The sequence below is a fragment of the Camelus bactrianus genome, chromosome 5 (assembly GCF_048773025.1).
Source record: "Camelus bactrianus isolate YW-2024 breed Bactrian camel chromosome 5, ASM4877302v1, whole genome shotgun sequence".
Taxonomy (NCBI): domain Eukaryota; kingdom Metazoa; phylum Chordata; class Mammalia; order Artiodactyla; family Camelidae; genus Camelus; species Camelus bactrianus.
In genome coordinates, this window is record NC_133543.1 from 70,567,783 (window position 1) to 70,593,607 (window position 25,825).

A 25,825-nucleotide genomic window follows, 5' to 3' on the forward strand; every position below is an offset into this window, starting at 1 on the left:
TAAGCATCAGGTTATTATATTATATTGAATAGCTCATATTTCCTTTTTGATTGATTTTGTTTTTTACTTAAACCTAAACCCTTTTAGAAGAAATCATATACATGAAGCCAATTATAGCCATTAAAATATCAAGTTATTCATCAAGACCTATTATTCATGAATGATGCAAATGAATTTAAAGTATTAGAAGTGAGCAGTATGTGTTTGGAATTCCTTCTATGGAAATTTCTGTTTCCACAGAAACAGAGTACAATTTCCTTTACTGTGGATGTTTCTTTTCATTTCACTTGTGTGGTATTTGCAGTTCATTTCTGGGTATCCATCAAGTCATAATCTTCTCACTAGCTTTACGTTGATGATGTTCTGAAGTTGTCCTATAGCTATCATTAAGAATTTGGCACAATCAGTATCTGTTTTACTGAGTCTTTTTTTAAATGACTAATTTTTTCCCCTTGTATTTTTAAAATCTGGATCTTCTGCAGGTGCATAGGCTCAAGTATTGAAGACTGCATCGGCCTGATGGATAGGTACTTGGTGTGCTTTCTTCCCATGTCCTTCCCCCGCGGCTCCATGTGTGAGCACTGGTGCATGTGTGTGCATGTCACTCTGAATGGAGAATGATGTTTTCTGTTCTGTAATTGCCTGCAGGTGTAGCGGTCCCACTAGTCATGACTGCATTTACTACCTTTGGACGGGCCATTCCACTTTACCACAACATGCTAGGTAACATCTACCATGTTTCCATTTTGTCACTCAAATCCTTTCCCAATTATCATGGATCAAAAGTACTAACCAGTTGGGTGAAATTTATAATAGGTTAAATCAGAGAGTTATGAAAGAAGCATATGACACTTTGCTTTTCAAACCATAGTTCCCACCTCTTCTTCCTTTATTCATTAAGATTTTAGAATCCAAATTAGTAATATAATTGATTTTTAATTTTGTACAATTTAAACAGAATTTTAAATTATTAATCTAGAACTTTAATAGAATCTTTTTGTTCTTAAGTGTGTAGATGAATGCAAAAAGAAATATTTTTAAGAGAATAATTTGCAAAAGTTGATCTATTTTTGTAAGGTGTTTGTTATTTGATTCAGTTTCTGATTTTACATTATTTTGAGCTGGTTGGTATCATCTCTAGGCATCAGAACTATTATAGACTAAAGGCAATGTAGAAAATATTTTGTACAGATAGAAGTATCAGTTAGAAGTATAAAACAAAATATTTCACTCATGTTTATACAGAAATCTATACATGAATGTTTGTAGTGGCTTTAAAAATCATCAGCCCCTGGAAATTACTCAAATGTCTTTTAATTGTGGTATATCCATACATTGTAACATTACTCAGCAATAGAAAAGAACAAACTGCTGACATACACAAAATATGGATGGATCTCGAAAGCATTAAGCCAAATGAAAGAAGCTAGACTTAAGAGAATGCATACTGTAGGATTCCATTTATATAATATTCTGGAAAAGGCAGAACTAGGAAGACAGGAAGTCAATCAGTGTTGCCAGAAACTGGGGAGTGGGGGATGAGGTTGACTACAAAAGGCATGAGGAAATTTGGGGGAGATGATGGGACTGTTCTATATCTTGATACTGGTGATGGTTGCACAAATGTATAGGCTTATCAAAAATGGTAGTTCAGTACCTTAAAAAGAATGGACTTTATATATGTATATAAATTATACCTCCATAAATTTGACTTTTAAAACATACCAGATTTAGGAAAATAGTAACTTTACAATGTTATCTAGGAATAGTGTTAGCTTTCTTTATGAAACAAATTGTCTCTTTAAGAAGGGAGAAAGTAATGCTAAATTACAATTAGCAGAGTAACCATTTTGGATAAAGCATTGCCTTTTAATGTAAACTTTTGATTGAAATATGACATATATAGGGTAAAAGTGTATAAAACATAAGTGTAAAAGATCAATGAGTTTCTCCTGATGAAATATTTGTGTAATCATCAGCCGAATCAAGGAACAGAATAATATCAGAACCAGAAATTGCTTCCTGTGCCCTATTCTGAGGTTAACCACTGCCCTGAGTGCTAACCACATAAGTCAACTGGTCTGTTTTTGCACTTTATATAAATTGAATCATACACTATGTACTCTTTACCTCTGGCTTCTTAGGCTAAATATTATATTTATAGGATTCATCTATGTCACTTAAGTTAGTTGTCATTTTTTTCATTTATATAGTATTTTGCCTTTAAATGATTTTAAAAACATCAAATGAGTGATATGTCTTATTAGTAAATTATTTTTAATGAAGTAAACAGAGAAATTAAATTCTAAAAATAAGGATATGGTAGAGTGAAGTGATTTATACAACAGTGGCACTTTGGCATTTGGGCACAGTTAAGACCAGTTAGTACAGCTGTTTAGAGCAAGGCCTAATTATGTGGAAAAGAAAAATCAATGAGAGAATGAGAGAGAGAGAGAGAGAGAGAGAGGGCACCTAAGGACCAAACCAGTTTATAAGCCAGTGTCCAGTGTAGACTGTTCCTGTCTGCATGGAATAATTTTTCCCCCCGAGACTTTGGTCGAGTCACCGCACTGTCACTCTGAAGTGTGTTTTCACTTTTGCTTTGATGATTTTCTTATAATCACTGCAGCCAATTAACAAGAGGCAATGTAGGATGGTGGTTAAGTGTGCCATCTTTGGAATCAGATTTTCTGAGTTCAAAGTGAGGTTCTACCATTTCTTAGACGTGTGACCTACAGTAAGTTTCTTTAAATTACCTGAATTTCACTTCCTTTATTATAAAATAGGAATATTAATATCATTCATAAATTGACTGTGAAGATTGAATGAGTCCATAAAACAGTGCCTGGTTTAGACAAATCACTCAATAGATGTGATTATTTATTATTTCTCTAGACATTAACTATGTTAAATGTTGGGGATGGAGGAACATACCCCTCCAGGAGGAGGGAAATCTCTCAGAGGTACCTGGGGAACTTTGATGTGCACTTCTGTCCCTTGGGTAGGTCCCTGGAGGGAGGGCATTTCTTTCTTCATCTTAAGAATCACTGTCATAATGAGGGCCACTGGTACCAAGGGCAGTAGGTCGTAGGCAGAGGTATCTGCAGAGACCCAAGAAAGTGCTAAAAGCATGGCGATAGGTTACATTTGTGGTTTTCAATGCTAGTAATTGAGGTTATACAACTCAAAATCAAGGCATATCTTACTATATATTTCGTATTTCCAACATTTAAACAAAAGTAGTTTAGGAATTTTCAATCCTTTTGCTTGCCTAGATTCCCAAGCTATTCCTTATAATCTCAGACTAATACACCTAATTCAAATTAGCTCTGTCATAAATAGGTGACCATGCCCAGTAGCAGCATATGGGAAATACAGTTCAGCCCATAACTCCTATTAACCTGTAGGCCTTTATGCAGGTGAAGAGCAGAGGTTCTTGAATGTGAAAGCCTGGCTTCAAGTACTGACTTTACAATATCTTTTTCAATCTGTAAAATGAGGACAATAATGGTCATGTTTAACATGGGAATTCTTATACCTCACAAAACTGGTGTGAGGATTAAATGAGATAATGCAAAGGAGCTGTTACCTAGTATGTATTCACTAGTAGTAGTGATGGCTTTAGTTGAAACACTGGCAAAATAATCTTTTACAAAATCTCATGAGGTGATGTTCTATTAATATTTTATATATCAATAGGGCATTAATCCAGTAGTCCAATGGCTATGTAATTGACACATCAAAAATTTTCATGTTTTAGGTAAATTTCATATCACACTTCTAAATATAATACTTTCAAAGAATTAGAGTAGGCAGCTAATTGTTCCTTTTAGAAAACTCTGGATATCCTTAATTAATACCTGTTTTGAACTTAAAGTTTAAATCAGTGTGACTCTGTTCTTCAATTGTATTGACTTGGTAGAATTAATTGACTTGTCAGAGCCTGTATATAAGGCAGTTTGAAATTTGCATGAAAAATTTAACTTGAACACTTTGGAAAAGAATTTATGACCCATGGGACATTTTGACATAGACTGGATAAGAGGTAAAAGTAACAAGTACCTCCTTTTTCAGATCTTTAATATTGCAGTAAATGCTTACCTCTCTGAAACAGGGTGGGTATATATTTAATTGAAAGCCGGGGACTAGTCTAATAATATTTCAGGCAATTTTCCATTTTTAAATTCCAAGATACTTCTTTAATCTTCTGTCTTGATTGGTTAAAGTAAATCTCAACAAAACATGATAGAAAATAATTGTTCTAAGTTTTGTAAACCATGTTTTAACTGGGAGATTATCCAAAAGCCACATTTTCTTTTAGTCACAGAAAGTCACATTGAGCATGCCAGTGTGGCCATTTCCAGATACTTAGAGTTCATACTCCCTACTGCACCGTTATGCTGTACTCTGCTTCCTAAACCAGCAGGAAAAGAGATTGAAGATTTAAATGGAAACAGGTGACATGTTTCCAATCTTGATCTACTTTCACCCTGTAAGCAGCGTCGTTCTTCCCTGAGCCTACAATTTGTGAATTGGTTTTCCACACGCCACTTACCTCACAGGCTGCTACTGGAATTTCTTCCAGGAAGATTGGGTAGGACAGAATAGAATTTTTTTTTAATCTGTGGTCTCCTGGAATATGCTGCTTATAATGAAAGTAATGCTTGGTATTTTGAAACTTCTCCATACTTCTTTTATCTGAAACAAATTCCTTAAATATAGCATTTACCTTTAATTTTCTTCCGTTTCCATCAAGAATCTTATGAAGAAATATGCTCAGAAAAGTTGTTTTATTATTATTCTTTTTTATATGCTTTTTAGTTTAGCTTGCACATAAGCTGTTTTCAAATAGGTTCTGACAGAACAGTGTATTAGATTCTATTCTATTTAATTTCTTTGTCAAATAAATATCCAAAGCTTTTTTAAAATCTTAGTTTCTTTCTCCATTACAGCTTAAAGTTGTTAATCTCAACAAGCAAAGATTCCATTGGCAAAGCATTTTTTTTTTGGGTTAGTTAGCTATCTAAAATGTAAATGTTTTTTGAATTTGTGACAGAAATTATAAAAAACTATGAGATATATGTGTTCAAGCATTTCTGTCTGGCTATTTGCTCCAACTCAGTTATTCTAGGTGCTTCACAATATGAAATAAGGTGATTGAACTTAGTTTTAACTCCCTAAATCTCATATGGGCAGATACTTGAACCGTTTTATATTCCTGTCGCATTTTAATGCCTGTGTCACGCTTTTATGTTACGATATAGTGGCTATTACCTGAGAGGTCACATAACCGTTTATCCTTTAGCAGTGTGACCCATGTGTGATCTATGAGAGAGATAATGTGGTGTTCTTGGCAACACTTTCACAAAAGGCACAATCTTTTTTCTTTGTTTTGCCCTCAAGGAACTTAGTTTGTAACTTACGTCCAAATCAAATGGTCAAAATCGCCTGTAGATAGTTACTTTAGTTGAGTGGCAGTTGGGTTATTATCCCTAAGTCCAATAAATAAAAGTACACAGGCTTTTTATTATAAGCCTATCCTCAGTCCACCATGTTCTGTATATTAGATTTACTTTTGAATTATAGAGAGTTTGAAGAGGTGAAGGAGAGTATGTGAGTTTCTTCTTTTCCAGATGATTTGTGTCCCCCACTTCCCAGTACTCATAAAATACCAAAATTATCAAAGAATTATAAGGCAAGAGTGAAAAATCTCAGATCAGTTGTTGATAATTCCTGTCCATACAGTTCAAGTGGTTATTTTAAACAAAAGTATTTAGTGGCACAATGTTTCATGAGTGGCTTTGTTAATTATATCAGAATGCCCCCACATTGTTACAAAGCTTTTACAGATCCTAGAAACATTAATATTAAACTTGAACCCACTGACTGTGAAAATGTGACCAGAAGTCATACTTTTGGTTGGGAGTCAAAAGAGAGTTTAAGAGCATTGACTTTAGAACTGTAATAGAAATTCTAAAGATGGCATTATTGAGCTGGGGAGATGTTTATTTTTACTAGATAAGGGTCAGAGCAAAAATTCAGTGGGTCAAGGGGAATCATTATGAATACTTTTTCACTCTTTCCTGTCAGCATCTTTCCATGGTATAGAAATTATGGTGTTTAGAATTATTAATTTCTGATTTGGAATAATGTCAGGGCTGCTTATAATCAATAATCTCAAAATATCTTAAGTTTCATTAAAATTCACTACTGACAATCCAGTGTGTTACTAAAAATGGAAGCAAAAAAGTGAAACATATTCCTGAAGCCTTGGCTTCTTTTTTTAGACAGGTATTTACAGTTTTAAAAGTACTTTGCATGTGTTATTCCATGATTTGATCCCTGGCATTAGTTTCTTATAGAGTACAATTTAGAGGTGTAAGTGTGTCATCAGCATTACTCAGGATTTTTAATTGGGATATCGGTAGATTAGAATATTAAATTTCATTTCATAGTATTTTATTTCTAACTCATATCTTTCAGATTAAGAGCTGTCTAAATTGCAACCAACTGAAAATGTAAACCCATTCAAACATTTCTGTAGACGACACATATAGAGATGCTTTGACAATGGGCAAAGGAAATGAAACAGTAGCAAATATGGCAAAATGAACAAGGAATTCCTAATAAACAGGAATCACCTCATACTTTCAAAGGACTAAGATATAACTATGTTAAACAAGTTATATACATAGAATAGAATCCTGGGGGCCATACTGCAATTCCACCTACCTTACCTAGCATGGTGACTTAAGCATATAGCACTTCCAATGGTATCTCTCTTATTCTTTCTTGTCCTACAAGAAAGGAACTTTGTTTTCTGTGTCCTATGCAACTTTGCTATATCAGAACACCTTAAAATCTGTGAGAAGTGATTTATTCAAATTATTTATTCCTTGATTGCCTGAAAAAGAGCCAGAAGCAAACAATCAGGTAGTTTCTTAGAACTAAAACCAGGGTTCTTTGTACATTTATTTTCAATAAGGTGAGACCTCAATGTACACGTTGGCTCCAGGTGTTCAATACTCCATTTGTGAGCAGTAGCTCTCAGTATGATTAGAATCAAACTGGTCCAATGTTAACCCAAATTTACAGCTGGTGAGTCTTCCTCAAGAGTGCTCTAGACCTGCTCTGTCCAGTATGGTAACTACTGGCCACATGTGGTCATCGAGCCCTTTAAATACAGTTAACACAAACTGAGGTGTGCTGTAATTGTAAAATGTACACTGGATTTTAAAGGTATATGAAAAAAGGCATGTAAAACATGTCATTAAAATATATCATTAAACATGCCATATTAATTACATGTAGAAATGATACTAATTTTGAACATATTGGGCTAAATACAATTTTATTATAATTAATTTCATCTTTAAAAAATATGTCTACTAGAATATGTTAAATAACACATTGGCTAATATGTTAAATAGCACATCTGCTCGCATTAGATGTCTGTTGGACAGCACTCTCTAGAGCTGTCATCAAACTTTGAATACTTTTATCAGTGAAAACCTTTCATCACACACTCATCTATGGGATTACATAAACAGAATTTATGATAGATATTTTAAGTGATGAAATAAAAATTTAATATAAACAGAAACTAATTTTTTTTCTTACTTCCTCACTTTGAAGGTCACAGATTTTGATCCTAAAATGTGATCTCTAGGTGAAGATAGTAGGGATTTTTTTTCCTATGAATACTTTGGTAACAGTTTTACACACAGTAAGAATGGTGGACGAAATGTTTTTGCATGTTCACAGAAGAGTGTTTATTTTATCATCTTCAACAGGTTACAGATGGGATGAGTCAGACAGAGCTAAGGAGAAACATCTGTTTGTCTGAATCCATTGATATACCTATATGTTTATATGTGCCGCAGATCTTACAAACTTCTACAAGAGAAGACTAAAAGATGATCATTTGAGTCTGCATTTAGTATTCATAGTATTGTCTACTTTCTAAATTGAAAATTACTCAAATATTTGGATTTATATTGCACAGACTCTCTTAGAATTGCATTTTGCAGCCAATATTTCTATTAAAATATTATTTCAATTTTTACATATAATGAATGAACAACACTTAAGCAGAAACCTTTCTTAGGTACAGATCAAAATTTCTGTTTTTAGACAGGAAAACAGTCAAACTTATTCCCCCATATAACTTAGGCATACATTGGATTAGATCCTAAGTATCTTTACTTTTTTTTTTTTTTTTTAATATTTCTTGTTTAACTAAAGGAATCTAATTAACTGGGACCTCCTTCTGTGATGTGGTGGTTACATAAAATGATGTGTAGATATTAACTCAAATTGCTCTCTTCATGCTTTTTTTCTTATTACCTCAGCACATTACCTAACTAATCATTCTTTCATAAACATACAATTATTTTTATACCATGTATGTAGGCAGGAACTAATTAACAGAGAGCACTTTGATTTACCAACGAAATTCCTCACAGTGATTTCATTCTTTGCTGCCATCCCTCTTCAAACCAAAAGTCATATAATTTCATTTTAGTAATTTCACAGTAACTCGTAACTAGTGAGTGAATGATAAAGAAAAGGAAACCCACCTCGAATAAATTCTGAATGCTTTCGGCCATTGCAATTTTTATGGCATTCTGTTTCTCTGCCCAGAGTAAGGCATTCCATATGCTTGAGTCATTTATGGAATAATTATAGTTGCTATTTAATAGATTAAAAACAAAACAGCAATAACAAAAACCTCTTATCATAAAAATTTTGTCGAAGGAAAACAAATCTTTCTTTTTTAAATGAAAAATGCAAAATCTATTTCCAAAGCTGTTTTTTTCTTGAACCCCTGGATCCCAAATCCTGGAGTTCAAATCCCAAGTTCATATCCCAGAGTAAATGCCACCATTGTTCTATGCACCAAGAAAGAAAAGGATCAATGGAAAAATCAAAACACTGCTTCTTATTTCTTTCTCAGAATAGTGTTGCTTTTTCCAAAATCTTCTCAGATTTAGAGCTTATTTTTGCCATTCTTTAAAAAAAAATTCTAGTATATATCTATTAGGTATTACATTATCATATTTAATGTTCATGATATGAAATAGTTACCACCATTATCATTTAACAGATGAGGGTAGCTTCAGAGTAATTAAGCAATTTATAAAAAATCACTTAGGTAGTAAGTGGAAGAGCAAAGATTTGAGCTCAAATGTGTCTGATTGATTGTATAGATCACATTTCTTTCTTTCTACTAGGCTGGTTCCCAAGAGGAAGAACAGTTAAGAGCTATTCCTGTGATGAAGTTGACTGACTGTGTTATAGTCTACTGAAACGATTTCACCCACTGTCTTTCCCTTAGTCCTAACTTTTACCTATATAGCCTTCCTCCAATGTGTAAGATTTTATAATGCTTGTCCTAACATAGCATATTTTAGTCTAATAATACACCTGGCACTGCTTGGTCAAAACAGAGCAATACTTCCCATCACCTAAGCATATACTCCGTCTAACAGTAGCATAATATAAATATATTTTTACTTTTTCATATACTAATGCATCAGTGACTAATCCAAGACATTTATGAATAAACTGTAGGTGAAGTTTTTTTTTTTTTTTAATCTTTTCTAAAGTGCCAATTCTTTATAAACTCTGGACGGATTTGGTAAAACTACTATGGTTCCGTATGAGAACCACTTCCATCAGACCTGACGTTAATGCTGCTTATCAAAGGTAGAAATAAGAATCCAGACTTCACAGACACTCAGCAATAAAATAACAGGCAATACAGTGCTGAGCTTCAGCAGGCTTTTTCTTTAGGCTTCGCTCCCTAGTTTATGCTGTAAGATTTGTGGGATGCAGCAAAGTTGATTGAAAATAGTAATGAGTACAGAACATAGGGTATGAATCCTAGGTTGTGTATCACTTGGTTCTGTTCGGTAAGCTGAAAAAGGATTTCTGCTAAGAAAACAACTTCCCACTGTTGATACAATCAAACATACCATATTTTATTTGTTTTTGAAATGATGAAACAAAAAATCTTACTCCTCTATGTTTGCTACTGAACAATATCCAGCCAGTAAATATTCATTATATTTGCTATATGTCAAGCACCAAGAAGAGAATAAAGAAAAAAATTAACACTATCCCTAATATTATAAAATTTACAGTGTAGTGGAAGAGATAAAACATTCCATATTATTTTATAATTATTTATTTGCCGTTTTATTTACTATGAGGAAAATTGTAGGTAGATTGGATGGTGTTGGGATGGTAAGGAAAAGGAAAATATAACAGATAACACCTGGCTTTTTGATCTGAGTAACTGGGTGAGAGGTGATGTCAAACACTGAGGTGAAGGCTCAGAAGGAAGTGGAACAAATTCTATAGGGAAAATAAAAAATTTTGTCGTGGCCATCATAAGCTTGAGATGATTACCTGCTATGTGAGTGAAGATTTTGCATGGGCAGATAGTTACAACATTCTGGAGCTCAAGAGAGGAGTCTTGGTCATTAGTTGTATTTAAATCCGTAACATTGGCGGGAAGTCTACAGGCGGGAAGTGCAGATGGAAAAGAAGATTTAGGAATGATCCTTAAGATATTCCATTATTTAAGGGGCAGAAAGTGGAGAAGGATGTAGTATAACGAAGGAAATTAAGACAGGAAAATTGACAGTAAGAGAAAAACCAGGAAAAAATGAGTTCTGGAAGCCAAGTGAAGAAAGTTGCTAGGGGGAGGGGAGCGTGGCTAATGCTGATAGGGAATAAGCAGTGGTCATCTTATTTGACAAGACAGAGGTTACTGGGGAATCCTGAAATGACAGGAACAGTTTCCATTGGAGTGGTGGTGACAGAATGGGTTAAGTCTTGAAAGGGGTTAAGAAGAGGGTGGGAGAAGACAGAAATAGAGGCAACTTGTACAGAGGAAGCTTTCAAAAGGAGTTTGCTGCAAATGGAGAACATGAACTCAAGGGAAAGTGTTTTATTTGTTTGCAGTGCTTAAGTTGGAAAACATTATATCATGTTTATAAGCTGATAAGAATGACAAAAAAAAGAAAAAAACTATATTTCAAGAGATAATGAACAACTGTAGGCAAAATTTTCTTTAGTTATCATAAGGAATGGAATTTAGTATGCAAGTACAGAAGTTCGCCATGCAAAGGAGCAGGGACCATGCATCCACTGTAACTACAAAAAAATTAGAATTTATAGACAAAGATGCAGGCAGATAGTGGATTTTCTGGTAAGAAGATGAGGTCTGGGGTTTTAAATTCAAATATAATGTGTGCTAATGTTTGCATTTAAATTATCCTGACACTAATTCAGAAATCATCAATAATTTGCAATGTGTTACTTTACATGTATCCAACTGAAGGTCACCCTTTTTTTATTTTTGCATGAAAAATGAAAGGCTGCAGTTTGCTACCAGTGACTCTAGACTCATTAAATTAGAAGACTTAAATATTTAGTCAGAATCTAACAGCATCCTCTGTATGTTCAGAGAAATTAACAGATTTCAGTACCTATAGTCATAATTGCAAAATGCCAATATATAACAATTTCTCCAAAATACATCGTTACTACAAGCATCAGCAGATTTTTTGTGCAGTTGTGCAGGTAGAGAACATTTGTACATCAGGAAATCAGGAAATTTTTTTCCTATTTCATTTTTTTATGCTCTTAAGTAAGGAATTAGGTTGTAAGGAACAATCCCTTACAAATAAAATATATTTGAGTCTGATTGTACTGATGTAATTAAATTTATCCTCAAGCCATGGTTCTCGTCTTCTCAATTTGTGCAGCATCCTCTTTTAAATCTAAAACAAGTAGAAGTAGAGTTCACCATCCCAGTGGTGAAAGCTCACTGGCTGTGATTTAGGTGTTTCTTATCTTTCCTTCTCTCTGTTTGTTTTTTACCTTCAATATATTTTAAAATGATATTTAAAATCACAAAAGTACAACATGCTCAGTGTATTAAAGTTAGAGTACATATGTGTACACCTGTGTTTATCCTTCTACACATTTATCTGTATACTAATACATATATACAGTTATAAAGGGTTTTGTTTATTTACAGATACGGAAACATCACACATTATTCAGCAACTTATTTACTCACTTAATTGTACATTACAAACAGCCTTCCAGTCAATAGCTTCTTTTTATGTTTGCATTGTTTTTTGTAAAAGTAACATACCACTGATCCTGTATTAAAAGATAGTTAGACTGTTCCAAATTTTGTGTCTTTTACAAATTATAAGACAACATACATATATATATATATATATATATATATATATAGTGTATCTGGCATTATAAAAAGTATGTTTAGCTTGGTATCAATCAGAATATATGGAAAATATTCCATTTTTTATTCAAATTTGCTAATCATTATTCAGAACATATTAAATTTAGATAAAATAGAACTACAAATATTGGAGTTAGAAAACATTTGAGTTATGGTCTCATTTTATTTACATTTATATAAAATTTTACAATATATTTTATATACCTATGTAAAATTAGAGTCCCATAAAAGTATGGCTGAAAGATTTTTGCCAAAGTTTGCCAAGAACTGCATGATTTAAAAATTTCTTCTAATGAGTTGTTTTCTTTATGGTATCATCATTCAGGTTATAAAGAGAATTTGATGGATAAAGAAGCTTAATTAACCTTCTTTCAAAGTTTGTTGATTTTTTTAAAAATTGGTTTTAAGTAATCTTAGATGGACAGATATACATAGATGGACCTTTAATATTTCAACAATTCATAGGATGACTTTGACCCTACACAGTTTTGAAATAATTAAGTAAAACTTAAAACTTGGTGAGTTACGGCAATGCTTAAACCTTTTTATAAAATCCTAAGACTAGATTTGCTTCGAAGGGCCTCTCCCTTGTGTTCCCTCTCTGTGGCTCTCACTCTTGCTCTTTTCAGTTACTAAGACATCATTACCTGATAATGAAGAATTGCTAGTATGATATTTTACATGTTGGTGACCACTGCATTACCCTCTTAAACTTACAGTTGGGAATTGTTTAAATTAGATTGCTTTGTTTGTTTTTGACTATTTTGCCAATAACTGAAGTACTAATATGCTCAGTGGTCCCAAAATGTACTCAAGAAGAGACGGTGATGTTTTCCAGTTACAATCCACTGCCAGGTAGTGAAATTAAGGCCTATTAAGTGTTTATCTCTTGTTCTGCTATTTGCCCTAAGAAAAAAATGAAATTTTGTGTGAACTCAGCAGGCATGATTGTAAGTAAAGGTGAGCTGTTTGCCTGGGTTAAATTCCCAGGTGGAGAAATAAAGATATGTAATCTGAAAAATTAAATGACTGAAAAGTAGAAAGTTTGTAGATATACATCAGTCAAGGAATTTATAAGGAATTAATATGTCTACTCCATACTACTGTTAGATTATGTCCTTAATGATCATTACAAAAGAAAGATTTTAAAATATCCTTTCCTGGATGTCCAAAGCAATACGTATTATCAAATGTAACCTCATGTTAATAGTATACATAATTTCAATAATAGAAAAATAATAGACAAAGAACAGATTAATAAAAATTAATATTCTAGCTAGGAAGAGAAGCTGGTTCATGTAGATGTGGGTGTTTTTTTTTCCCTTGGTAGTAATGATTTCTTTTGCATGTAAATGAAATGGTTTCAGGCAAAGTGTAAAGTTGTCTTGCTATTATATTATTTCAATGTTATTTGAATTGACTTAGGTTCATTTTTTTCCCTTTGTTTATGTTATCTGGTGGCTCTAAATCTGTATTCAGCACATCTGCAGAATCATAACATCTTCTAAGCAATCGCTTCAGAAAAAAAAATGGGTTTCTCCATAATTAGAAATGTGCTTTAATTAGGGATTGGGCATTTATATAAGTTCAAAAGGGAGTTATATTGCTAAACATTGTTATTAGATGCTCTAAAATGTGTTCTTGTGATTTTGATCACAACAAACCTCCTCTTAGAATATAAAAGCAATCCATTCTATGTTTAAAACACTATTTAATGTGGGATGCAGTGACCAAAAGTCTTTGCAAGGAGGGTTTGTTTGTCTTTTCCCCCAGTACTCTGCAGAGTATTTTAAAGGAGGCAGACAGAAACAGCTTTACCCTCTCATTTTTCCCTTGGGTTACTTCCAGTCTACTATGGTCCAAGGCATTAGAAAAACTGGATACTCATGTTTTGCCAAGTTAAATGCTAACGAAGAACTCTGTTTTCTTCACGTTCTCTTTATTGATCTTCTAGTACAATATTTGCTTTAGGTTTGTAAATTATGAAAACATTTTACTACTTTTCAAATTTATCACTATTTGAAAATGGATGGCAATGGAAAAGCCTCCCGTTAAAACACATTTAAATTCTACAATTCAGAAACCGCATCCTTGAAGAGGCTTCACAAGCTTCTACTCAGGGTACTTGTTAAGTGTGTAGAGCACCTCCCCACCCTACCCTCGATAAAAGTGTTCGGTCAAGGCTGATGTAGGTAAAGCCTGGTGAATGGCCAAGAGACTGTGATAATTAAGCAGGTACAATAGAAAACATAAAAGAAAGGTTATCAGCTATTATCTAGAAAGGGAAGAGCCATCTGTTTCATCTTTTGTTTTTAAAAATGTCATTATTTAGAGATGATGCATTTGATAGTTCAGTGCAAGAAAAGAAGGAAAACTTGTAGTCTGGACACAGTTCCTTTAGGGCTTCACTTGACTACAGGTAAAATTAAGCCTGATGTTAGTGGCATCAACAAATAGTTTTATGTGTTATTCTTTAAAATACCCAAGTCTACAGGTGAGGGAGCTATTGCCTTTGGTTCCATGGATCAGAAACATCAGAGCTAGAACTGATGTCATTTTCTTGTCTTTCTGTTTTGGTAGCACCATGGAGGCTGCAGCTCTAAGCATTACACCTAAGGACAGAAGTGGAGAGACAGGTTCCATCATCTGTACATGTCCTTTCCCAGAATTCCTCTAGCCAACATTTGCTTTTCTCACATTGGCCAGAAATTTGTAGTATATTCACATCAGGATGGGGAGAGACAAGGGAAGTTATTCAGCTTTTTAAAAATCCCTAGATTAGAAGGTGTTAGGGAGCAGAGGATTAGGAATGACAATTGGGTTAGTCAACCAGAAATCTGACACAGTATGGCAGGGGTGAGAGATTAACTAAACTACTACAAGCAAACAAAAATAACATCTGGTCTGAGGATTAGTTCCACTGCTTTTAGGAGAAAATATTATTTTCCTATTAGTCTGAAATCAGGAATAAGCAAATAGTAAACATATACCAGCTACAATTCAAGAAGCATTAAATAAATAACTTTTCCCATTTTCTTTTCACTAGAAACATTTTAGAGCTACACTTTTGTAAGTTTAAAAATACATAGGAAACTCTGAAATTGTTGAAATATTTATGTGCTTTCAAGAGCTGATTTAAGATTAAAAGTATCTAAATATTTATAGAAGTAAACTATTCATTCAGTTATTTATTCATGTAATAGTTATATATTTAGTTCTTCTTTTCATGAGACAAACTAGCCTCCAAAGAAATATAAATGTTTGTGACACAGTTCCAAACTTAAAGGACTTACCTTTGTACTTCTAAATTAGAAATGCCATTGTTTTACCTTTAAGCTCTGAATATGTACATGTCCCTCAAGTTATTTGAAATTTACACATTGCTCATGAAAATAAGACCCTTAAAATGGCAACTCTATTTTAGAACTCCCAGATGAGCTAAATTAAACTAGAAGTCAGTTAATGCCGTGGGATATATTAGAAGTAAGTGTTACAAGATTAGAAACAAAAGAACATTTGCCCTCAAAGGGATAGATTTTACTTAAGTAGAGAAGAAAGGAGCTGTAATGAGCAAGGATCTAATCACGTGTTTGTAAGCGTTTTCCTAGCTTAAATTGACGTGGAATGTGAAAGAACACAGATAGGAAAAATTGCCACTTGATAAAATAAGAGAGACTCAGGAAGGAGCAAGCAGTGCTTCTGGGGAGGAGAAGAGGTGTTGGAATCAAAGTTTATTTTGTAACTGTTAAGACTGAGATATAAGATATCGAAGTGGAGATATCAATTGAATATATATTAATTTAGCGGAGAGGCCTAAAGATACAAATTTTCTTATCACTACTTAGGTAAAGAGATGGATGATATCATATCTAGGGAGTAAATGTAAGTAGACAAGAAATCCATCTGATGGGGAAGTCCTGGGACCCTTCTACGTTTAGAAGTCAGGGAGATAGGGAGGAAGCAGCAAAATAGAACTGAAAAGGACTGACCAGACTGAGGAGAAACTCAAGGAAAGATAGTGTTTTAACAAAGGGAAAGCGATCACTCACCTGAAGTAATATTAAGTGATTGGTTAAGATTAGATCTAAAAAATTGTTTAATTTGACCAGAAGGACATCATTGGTGACCATGACAAGAGCTGATTTAGTGGAGAGACTGAAATACAATGGGAATTAGTTAAGTAATTAAGACAGCAGAGGTGAAATGAGTAATTACAGACAACTATTTAGAAGATAAATGCAAAGAACATTTTTTTTTTTGCCATTTTCACAATTGTTCCAAATACTAAAAAAGTCTTAAGTGAAGTAATTGCATTTTTCTTAAATATATTATCACCTAAAATATCCCATTTGCTATTTGACTTACTTAGTGATAGTTCTTGAGGATCTTCTTAGAGGATGTTATTGGAGGTTTAGCACAATATAAAAGTAGAAATAATAGCCCCTAGCCTCATGGGGCTTATAATTTATCTAGAAACAGATAAGATTCCAAGAGAGAATAATTATAAACAACTAAATTAAGGTTATTTTGTGAATGTATAAAAGAGATGCACAGTGCTTAGGGGAGATGCTCTTATAAATATGAAAGCAGAATGGAATGAATGAACTGGGTCACTGAGATGGCAATAAAATTGAGGACATTTATTAGCACTTAGTACTTTATGTCTGAGCATAAGACTGTTCCTATTACCCAATCACAAAATAAAAAATATGAAGTGGCCTCTTTCAGAATCATTATGTTTAGCTATCTTTTTCAATTACAGAACTCTAAGTCTTAATATTTAGTGCCAAACTTTAAATTCTCCAAAAAAGGGGAAGCCATTAGGACTCAAAATTAACAAAGATCCATGTAGACTTACTAAGTAAGGCCCCTGGCTCCAGTGTGTGTTACCCAAGGTTAAGAGCAGTTCCACGTGCAACAGTACAAACGGTATTTTCAAACGTATTAACTGTTTTAGACATGTGTTACGCCTACCAGTGATTGATTTCCAAAGGTTAGTAAAAAGATAAGAACAAAAATAGATTGAAACAGCAGACTTCATCTTAATGAGAGAAATCAAATCCTGTAAAATAGAAGTTTATTAGGAAAACAAAAGAGAAAGGGGGAAGGAAAGAAAAAAGGAATTAAAAGAGGCCCTTGAACCAAACCTTTTCTTTGCATTTTTAGCATTCTCAGAGGAGGGAAAAATGAAGTATTGGGAAGTTTTATAGGAAACGACATTATGTTATCTTTGTGGTTCTCTTTAATTAAAGATGTGAAGCTACTAATAAAATCAACACAGGCATAAGTCTAGATATTAGAGAAGGAACAAGTAGTCACAGAAGTGTGAAAGTCAGTCAAAATGATAACAATGGCTGAGTACTGTTCAGCTTCTCAGATCCATAGATCAGGAAGAACTGAACACTTCTCCTTCCAAATGTGTTTCTCCTGATTTCTCATGTTCAAGAACGGAATCAGTTGCCTTCCACTTACCCGGGCATGAGAGTCTAGCCATCTTTGACACCTCCTCTGTCTCTCATCACCATCAAGTTTATACATTCAATTATTTCTGCTACTATAAATACTTCTCTATCTCATCCTCTACCCTGTCCCTTGTTGCTACCAGAAAGGATTATTAAAATACCTAACTGCTCTTCTTGAAAATGTCTTCTTTTCCTGGCTTATCTATCTAGTATTTTAGAAGAATAATCTTCCTAATATACTCTTATAATCATATTTTATTGGAAGCAGAAAAGGTTTTGGAGTAAAACATGCCAGGATTCAAATCTTGACTATCCACTTAGGGTGCTTGTGGCCTGAGGCAAGTTAAATAACCTACCTCAGCTTCATAATACCTACGTGATCAATTATGTCAGAAGAATCGTTTGACACAATGCATATAAAACACCTGGTAAAAGTAGCTTTGTTCTTGAGTCCTGGAAGAAATGTTCAATGACCCTACATAGATATACTAAGTCCTGACATTTCTCCCCAAACTGTACTGGGTCTCAAAATCTCCTCCCATCTCTCTTCATCAAAAACATAAGAACTCTTTAAGGCCACCAACTCCCCCATTAACACTTGGAAATCCTCTCGGAGGACTACCACCAGGATAATAGATACTGCTTGTCTTTGCTTTTTTTTTTTTTAAAGGAAATTCAGTTTGTTTTAAGTCCCCCAAATCCTTTTAACTGTTTTCTCACTGAGAAAATAAAATAAGCTAAGTGAAGAATACATCTAAGTATCTAAAATCATAAAGGATTTAACAGACTTAAATCAGAATTAATACAACAATGCAGATAAAATGATAATTTGATTACACTAAAATAAAAAGATATAACTAAATATAAAAGCAAAGAGTTTGTTAGAACCCATAAATAAATTTGTGTACATTTTGTATTCTCTACTATCAAACATAGGGATTGAAGAAAAATCTGATGAATTGTAAATACAGTTCTCTAAAAAAAACCCAAATGAATCCAATGAATCAACTTAGAAGTACAACATAACATAGTTGAAAATTAATGGACTTGAGATTACAAGACATAAAATGTTAACATTACAGTTTATATTTGACCTTATCTAGGTATCTTGATTTTTCTGTTTTCTTATTTTAATATGGGGGTTATAAGATCTGTTATTGTGGAAATATACATAGAAAGAAATTTTTAATTAAAAATATACAGGTATTATTAGAAAGGAAGTCTATAGTCAATCTATTTAAATTATTTGAATTTAAGGGTGGTACATAGGATCAAATAAATCTCTGATTTACCTCTATGAAAGGGAATGTTTCTATATCAGGATAGAAAATCTTTGACATTTTCATTTCTATTAGATTATTCCCATTGAGAATGAAGTGAATTATTAGTGACTATGGCTATAAAATGCATGAGTACCTGACGACAGTCAAATCTTGTATACCTCTTATTTAGAAAGAAATTTTGCTGTTTAAACTGCTGACATAATTAATATAATATTTTTGACAGTGTTCCTGTTTCCAAAGTTGCATTCTTTATCCCAGTCTGCAACTGATTCTAAGAATTTTCTTTTATTAATGAATCAATGTGTTTTTGATCAACTACATTTTTTCTTCTAGCAAGAGCAAATTAAGAATACGAAATACATTGCTGAGGATACATTTAACCTCTGGCTCATCACAGACTCATGCTTTTGTCTAATGGTTACGGTAACATTTTCAGAGGGAAGATAGGGCGTATGATGATAGCCAATGTTACCTAATTGTATTTTTAAAAGAAAATATAAGATTACAGAGAATCATCACATCTAACCCTTCTTTGTGAAACATCCATTTACATTATATATAGGCTTATTACAGGTAGTAATTAATTTACGTCCCCGGGAAGTGAAACGTGTTCACTCCTAGATACTCCTGTATGAATGTGTGTGTTTATTTATTTATACATGTATTTGTCAAGACTTGTTATCACAGGGTGTCTTAGACTCTCTAAATTGGGCTAAGTGTTTATCAAAGGATAAACATTTGATTTATTACTCACATAAGGGCACTTTAAAGAGTGAATGAGTTTCTGCTGATAACTTAGCAGCGGCAAAACTACGATCGTCCTGGCCGAAGTGAGGCATATGGTTCTCCAGCGCTTAAAGGTATTTGATTTAATGACAGTACTAAGCAGGATCTAAAGGTGAATTTATCAGGTCTTAGGAATTCAAGAAAGACTAGGTAGGTCCTGCTGTGTTTATTTTTCATTACCTTAGGGGAAGAATGTGCTTACGTGTGCTTAAGCTGAGTTATTTGATGGAGGCACTTCGCTCACAACTATTGGAGTCAGACACATAAATAAAACTCAGACTGGTCTGATGCAAAAGCATTTTGCCAGCATAATATACCACCATAAGGAAAAACCATGCAGATTTGAAAGGTAAGCACGACATAATAATGTTAGAGGCACTATTTTACAGTTTAAAGTTTAGTATACAGAAATTCCATGTTAAATTTATCTGACTATCCTGTTGCTTTTGTTTGTTTGCTTTCACCTTCTGTGTAAATTTTTTAAAAATAAGATTAACCTTTAGTGCCCATAGATAAACAGTGAACCAGCTCCAAGTCTGATCCAACGAATCCTGAAAACCCATCTTCAAACTGTTTAATTTAGAAGTTTCGAAAAGTGGAGTGCTCTGATTTAAAGTCAGTACTGGGAGTGGCAAACTATACCATCAGTGTGTTTCAGGGCTTCGGATTGATTCCTTTATCTGTAGTTGAAAATTATTCTGTATTCAAGACATGAAGAAAAATATACCTATATTATAAATTTAAAATCCTTTTCTTCGGTGAAATTCATATAAAAGAATCTTATAGATTCTGCATTCTTTAGTGACTCCATTAGTTAAAATACCAATTTTACCAAGTTTACAATTTTAAAGAAAATACCACTGTACATTTTTTGGAGGATAGCCTGCCCTTACCATGAAATGAAAATTGATATAACAAAATAGTTTTCAAACCATTTGAGTTTTAATCATACATTATATTGACATCACTCTATTTTATTTGTGATCAGTTATCTGGAAGGAAACAGATCAATAAAAGAAAATATTTGGATGTTTATAAAATCAAGTTCCATGTATTCTGTCACATTTTCCTCTGGTGAAGATTAACATGGTTCGAATATAGTAATGATAGATAAGAATGCACCTTATTATATGAGTAATATGGTTTTGGGAGACACTACTCTTTTATATATAACTGTTTAAAACAAGTAATTGCATTCAAGGCAATAGAATATTATATACATGTTGTCTCTGAACGTCTAAATGAAATTATGAAAACCAAGTTATATGCTTTTAAATAAATTAGCCAAGTTCATTTGTGACCTATAGTCCTTATTATATTAGTTTCTATGAGTAGTGGGAGGGTATCAGTTTCATTATACTATTTCCAAATCACAGAATAAGGTAGAATATCAATTGATAGCATCCTTTTAGCTAAGCTTGGACTTGTTACTTGAAATGTCCTATATTTGATACTTTAGAAGATCCTAACAATGTTTAATGAATAGGCAAAAGAGGAAACAAACAATACAGATAAGGGATTACAGTGTATCCTAGGTCCCTTTGTTTTGACCCTCATGATTTCAAAAACAGTATCACATCTCAGCCTCTTAGAGGTTACTCAGACTCACAAATGAGAAGAAGACACTGTCTTTCAGGTATACACCTTAGCTGGCAATAGCCAGCATTAGACATTGGAGGGATATACAGCAATTTTAAAAAGCAACTTAAATAGCTATATCCTCTTATTCCAAAGTATCCTCATAAAAAGTGAAGTATTAACTCTCAGGAAAAAAAAAAAAGTGTATCTATCATACACCTACAGGTATCTAGGAATCATCAAAATTGGGGGTGAGTAGGAAATGTGTAAGCAGTATTAACTTTTCTGACTAACCTGGTCTTATGAAACAATGTTAATTGTAAGAAACATAGTGGTAATTATATGTCTCAGACACATTAAGCTATAATGAATAAAAAATACTTGCAGAAGAACTTAGATCATAAAAGTGGACAGGGAATAGTAAAACTAAATCTTAATTGAAAAAATACATAGTAAACATTCAAAAAAAAAAAAAAGAAAGAAAACAAAATGAGGCCATTATTGTAAAATAAAACTTTTAGACAATGATTTCTTTTTTCTGTATTTTTCTTAAATTTAACAAATGTTTATTTCAAAAGGAAAATAAATACATTGTAGAATATTAAAAAATGCCTGAGAGCAAAAATACAAAAATAAGAACACTGTAGTCATACTATTCAGAGACAACTACTATTTAGTGTCTTATTGTACATTCTTCCAGATCTTTTTACACACACACGTGATACTGTATACATTTTTTCCTGACTGAGCTCCTCCTGTTTTGTAGGCCAGTCTTCAATTTCTTGTCCACATCTTTACATGCCAGTACGTTTTCATCTCATCTACGACCTAATCCATATTCTAATTTCTCAAATTATCTAAAAAATATCTGTAAGCTGGTGTGTCCAAACTAGAGTCCAGGCCAGGATTGCATTTCATATCTGGTTGTTAAGAATATTAAGTCTTCTTCATCAAGATCAGTACCTTTTTTCATGGTATCCACTTATTAGAGAAAACAAGTTAAGTTTCCTTATAGAACATTGTCCCTTCTCAATTTAACTGGTTGCTTCCTTGTGGTTAATTTTTTTTTTTTCCAAGAGTAGCTTTTGCTAGAATAAGAAGAATTTGCCCTCTTAAGATGTCTGAGAAAACAGTTATGTATGAGTTTCAGGTACAGAGACTCCATTTTTACTTCTTCAGGTTGTTTGTACCTCTATCATCCTACAGAATAATGAGAGGGAAAAAAGGTAAAGGAATACAAATCAACCAAGGAACTGCTGCAGGAAAATATTAAAAGTAAAAGCTGACCAGAAAAACATAGGAATTACTGTATATTGAGGTTTTGAATGTTTTATTTTCATTACCATGACTAAAGTAAGTAGTAATGATATGATAATTGATATTTATCCAAATTAAATGAAAAAAATAGTCAGGGATCTTGTTTTGTTGTATTGGAAGTGATTATTCTTAAAATGAAAAGCAAACAAGAACAAAAGAACATTTTCTTTTAATTTACAGTAACACTGACATTTTCATAAAGACACACCACTTTTTTTTTTTTTTGCAAAATAGATAAGCAGAGGAATTTTAGAGGTTAATTCAAATCTACAATTAACAAAATGTTAAGGACTTTTCTCAATCATACATAAATCCTTTGAAGTAAAAAACTGAGCTCAAGAAACAAAAATACAACCCTTTTTATAGTAGTGGCTTTTCAGGGATATGTTAGGCACTTGTGCTGAAAATAATGCCTTTAGTTAAAAACTTGAAATATTTTCTGAAATAGGTATTTAACTGGCATGCTCAAAAATATAATCTTACATACCAGGACACATCACAATGATGAGCTTGTTTTCATACTATAGTTTAATTTTCTCAGCATAGATTTTTATGTCTTTAGAAAATTCCATTTAGGAAAATCTAGTTGAATTATAGCAACATTTCAGTATGCTACAGTACTTTCAACTGTCAGGAAACAACCTTTAGGATGAACTACTTTTTAGGTTTTTCTGCAGTTTTGTATGACAATAATGTAACATAATCCTTAAAACACATGACTTCATTTATCGAAGAAGTTATACACATTTTCTTCAATAGCTCTTTAAAATTTTTAAATTTTATTTAGGATCATCTGCTTTCATTATTTCTGGTCTGTCTTTGAGGAACAGTTTATCTTGGAAAAACAAGTAATTTATTTTTCTAAAAGAGTACGGTTGTATAGGATAGGTTCTTCTGCAAATAAGACCATAAAATATAAAACACTTTACTAGGGAAAGCATAAGCATTCAGGGAATTCTTTTTTAGTTTTGATATCTATCATGGCTTCATGGTCCACATCTATGTTTTTTGTTTGTTTGTTTAAATAATCTCTCTTTTTTCTGTCTTTTTAAAAAAAAAATTTTTTTTTTTTTTTGGTAAAGGGGAGGTAACCAGGTTTGTTTGTTTATTTATTTATTTATTTGTTTTGATGGTGGTACTGGGGATGGAACCCAGTACCTCGAGCATGCTAGATACACGCTCTACCATTGAGCTGTACCCTCTCCCCCCACCTATGTATTTTAGTCTGAGTTGTTGGCTGTGGCATATAAAATTAATAAATTTAAGGGATCTGACCACAGAAGGCTCATAGATGCTACTCTATTCTAGAACAAGAAGTTAAGACTGCAAATGTTACTTTTCAAGTGAGGACAAAAATTATCTCAGAAAACAAAAAGGGTTCAGCTTCAAAAGTATACTGCCACTAACAGTGTATTAGAGAAACATTCTAAGACTAAAACTCTCTAGTCGATCTCTTCCTAATCCATTTTTAGTACTGTTTGCCTATCTTTATGTAATACTTAATATGTAGACCTCTTTATGGGTACCCAATGCTTAGTCACACTGCTAACAATAATGTTTACTCTGTCTATCGTAACTCTGAAAACCTGTCTGACCCAATTCTACATCGTTCTCCTGCCCTTTGTTTCAGCAGGATTGCCCTTGCCAGGGTTTGAAACAGCACTTTTGTCAATGCCTCTCTTTGTTGGTATCTGGGTAAGCAAGAGGTGTGCGGGGTTCATATGTCCTGAGACCCCTCATTTTTGGTTTAGACCAGTTGTTCTCAACTGGCAGTGATTTTGACAGGCATTTGGCCATGTCTGGAGACGTTCTCATGACTGAAGGAGGTGTTGGTGGCATCTAGTGGATGGAGATCAAGGATGCTGCTAAACATCCTAAAATGCATAGGGCAGTCTCCCATAACAAACAGGTTTCCAGCCCAAATGTCAATAGTGCCACTGTTGAGAAAGAAAAACTGCTATAGAGAAAATGTTGAAAACAATAGTATATACTGAAACAATACTTTTTAAATGTATTTCTATTTTGTTACAGCTAAAAGTAAAATTAAACAATTTAAAATGTTCCTGTGTCAAAAATTTGGCCTATGTTCTTCATTTTGCTATCAAACTTTGCATTTTTCATCAAATGGCATGTTGTGGCTGCTCACTCTCAAAGATTAGTTGTCTTTGCATGGTGTATTATTTAAAAAAAAAAAAAAAGCACAGTTGTTACAATGAAAAAGTTTTGCGACAGCTCCAGTGTGTTTTTATTTGCATTTCTTCCAACTAGACTTGTGATATGTGGATAATCCTCTGTCTTTTCTCTCTTCATACTTCTTTTTTTTTTTTCCATTCTGGTTGGCAGAACTCCCCTAATTGCAGCTGGAGTCATTGGTGGGCTCTTCATCCTGGTCATCATGGGTCTAACGTTTGCAGTTTATGTTAGGAGGAAAAGCATCAAAAAGAAAAGAGCCTTAAGAAGATTCCTGGAAACAGAGGTGAGGTGTTTATTTCTTCTCTTCATATGTTTAAGGGTTTCCAGGTTTAGCAGGTTTTGATGATCCTCAGTTTTTTAATCCAAGGGAAAATTCTATTCAATTTCTTGCTGAGGGTCTGTATTTTAAAGTATGCTATACAAAGTTGATGAAAAATCAGAGTATGTAATAAAAGTAGTCAAGGCAGAGTCATGGCTTAAAGAGAGTGAACAGCAGGGGTCAAGGAAATGATCATTGAGCATTGATCATTGACGATAAGACAGATCTGTTTCTTTTGCGGGTTCGGGTTCCATTAAAAAGCTCTAGAACATCAAAGTAGCAGAACTAGAGTATATCTGGATAAGAGGATATCCCAGTAGCGGAACCAGAAAAATGTTAGAAAGAGAATTTTTGGGTTCAAAATAAAACCAGATCGACGAGTGACTTATACTTTAATTAAGGTCATTACATTGGTAGCCACTGATCTCATTACACTGGCAGTGAAAAGCTGAGCTTAAAGGGTAAAGCTTAGTTTTGTAATCACACAGACTTTATGAGACGCATTTGATATTATGCATGTTAGTTATTGTGACTATGTAGAGTACCCATAAAATATTATAATTTCTTTTATATTGCCATGCTGAGTCTCTAGCATGCAAGATAA

At 33.2% G+C, this 25,825-nt stretch overlaps 1 protein-coding gene across 6 annotated transcripts in view; it reads left to right on the top strand.

Annotated features, from left to right (window-relative positions):
• Positions 1–25,825, top strand: part of ERBB4 (erb-b2 receptor tyrosine kinase 4) — a 985,443-nt gene that overhangs the window by 748,629 nt on the left and 210,989 nt on the right. For 2 of the 6 annotated variants that reach the window (XM_045520468.2, XM_045520469.2), the window contains exons 16-18: positions 483–527; positions 649–723; positions 25,053–25,185. In XM_045520468.2, coding sequence (XP_045376424.1) covers positions 483–527; positions 649–723; positions 25,053–25,185 — 253 coding nt within the window. The remainder of the gene's footprint in view (positions 1–482; positions 528–648; positions 724–25,052; positions 25,186–25,825) is intronic. The other 4 variants (XM_045520470.2, XM_045520472.2, XM_010960060.3 and 1 more) reach the window with 2 other exon arrangements.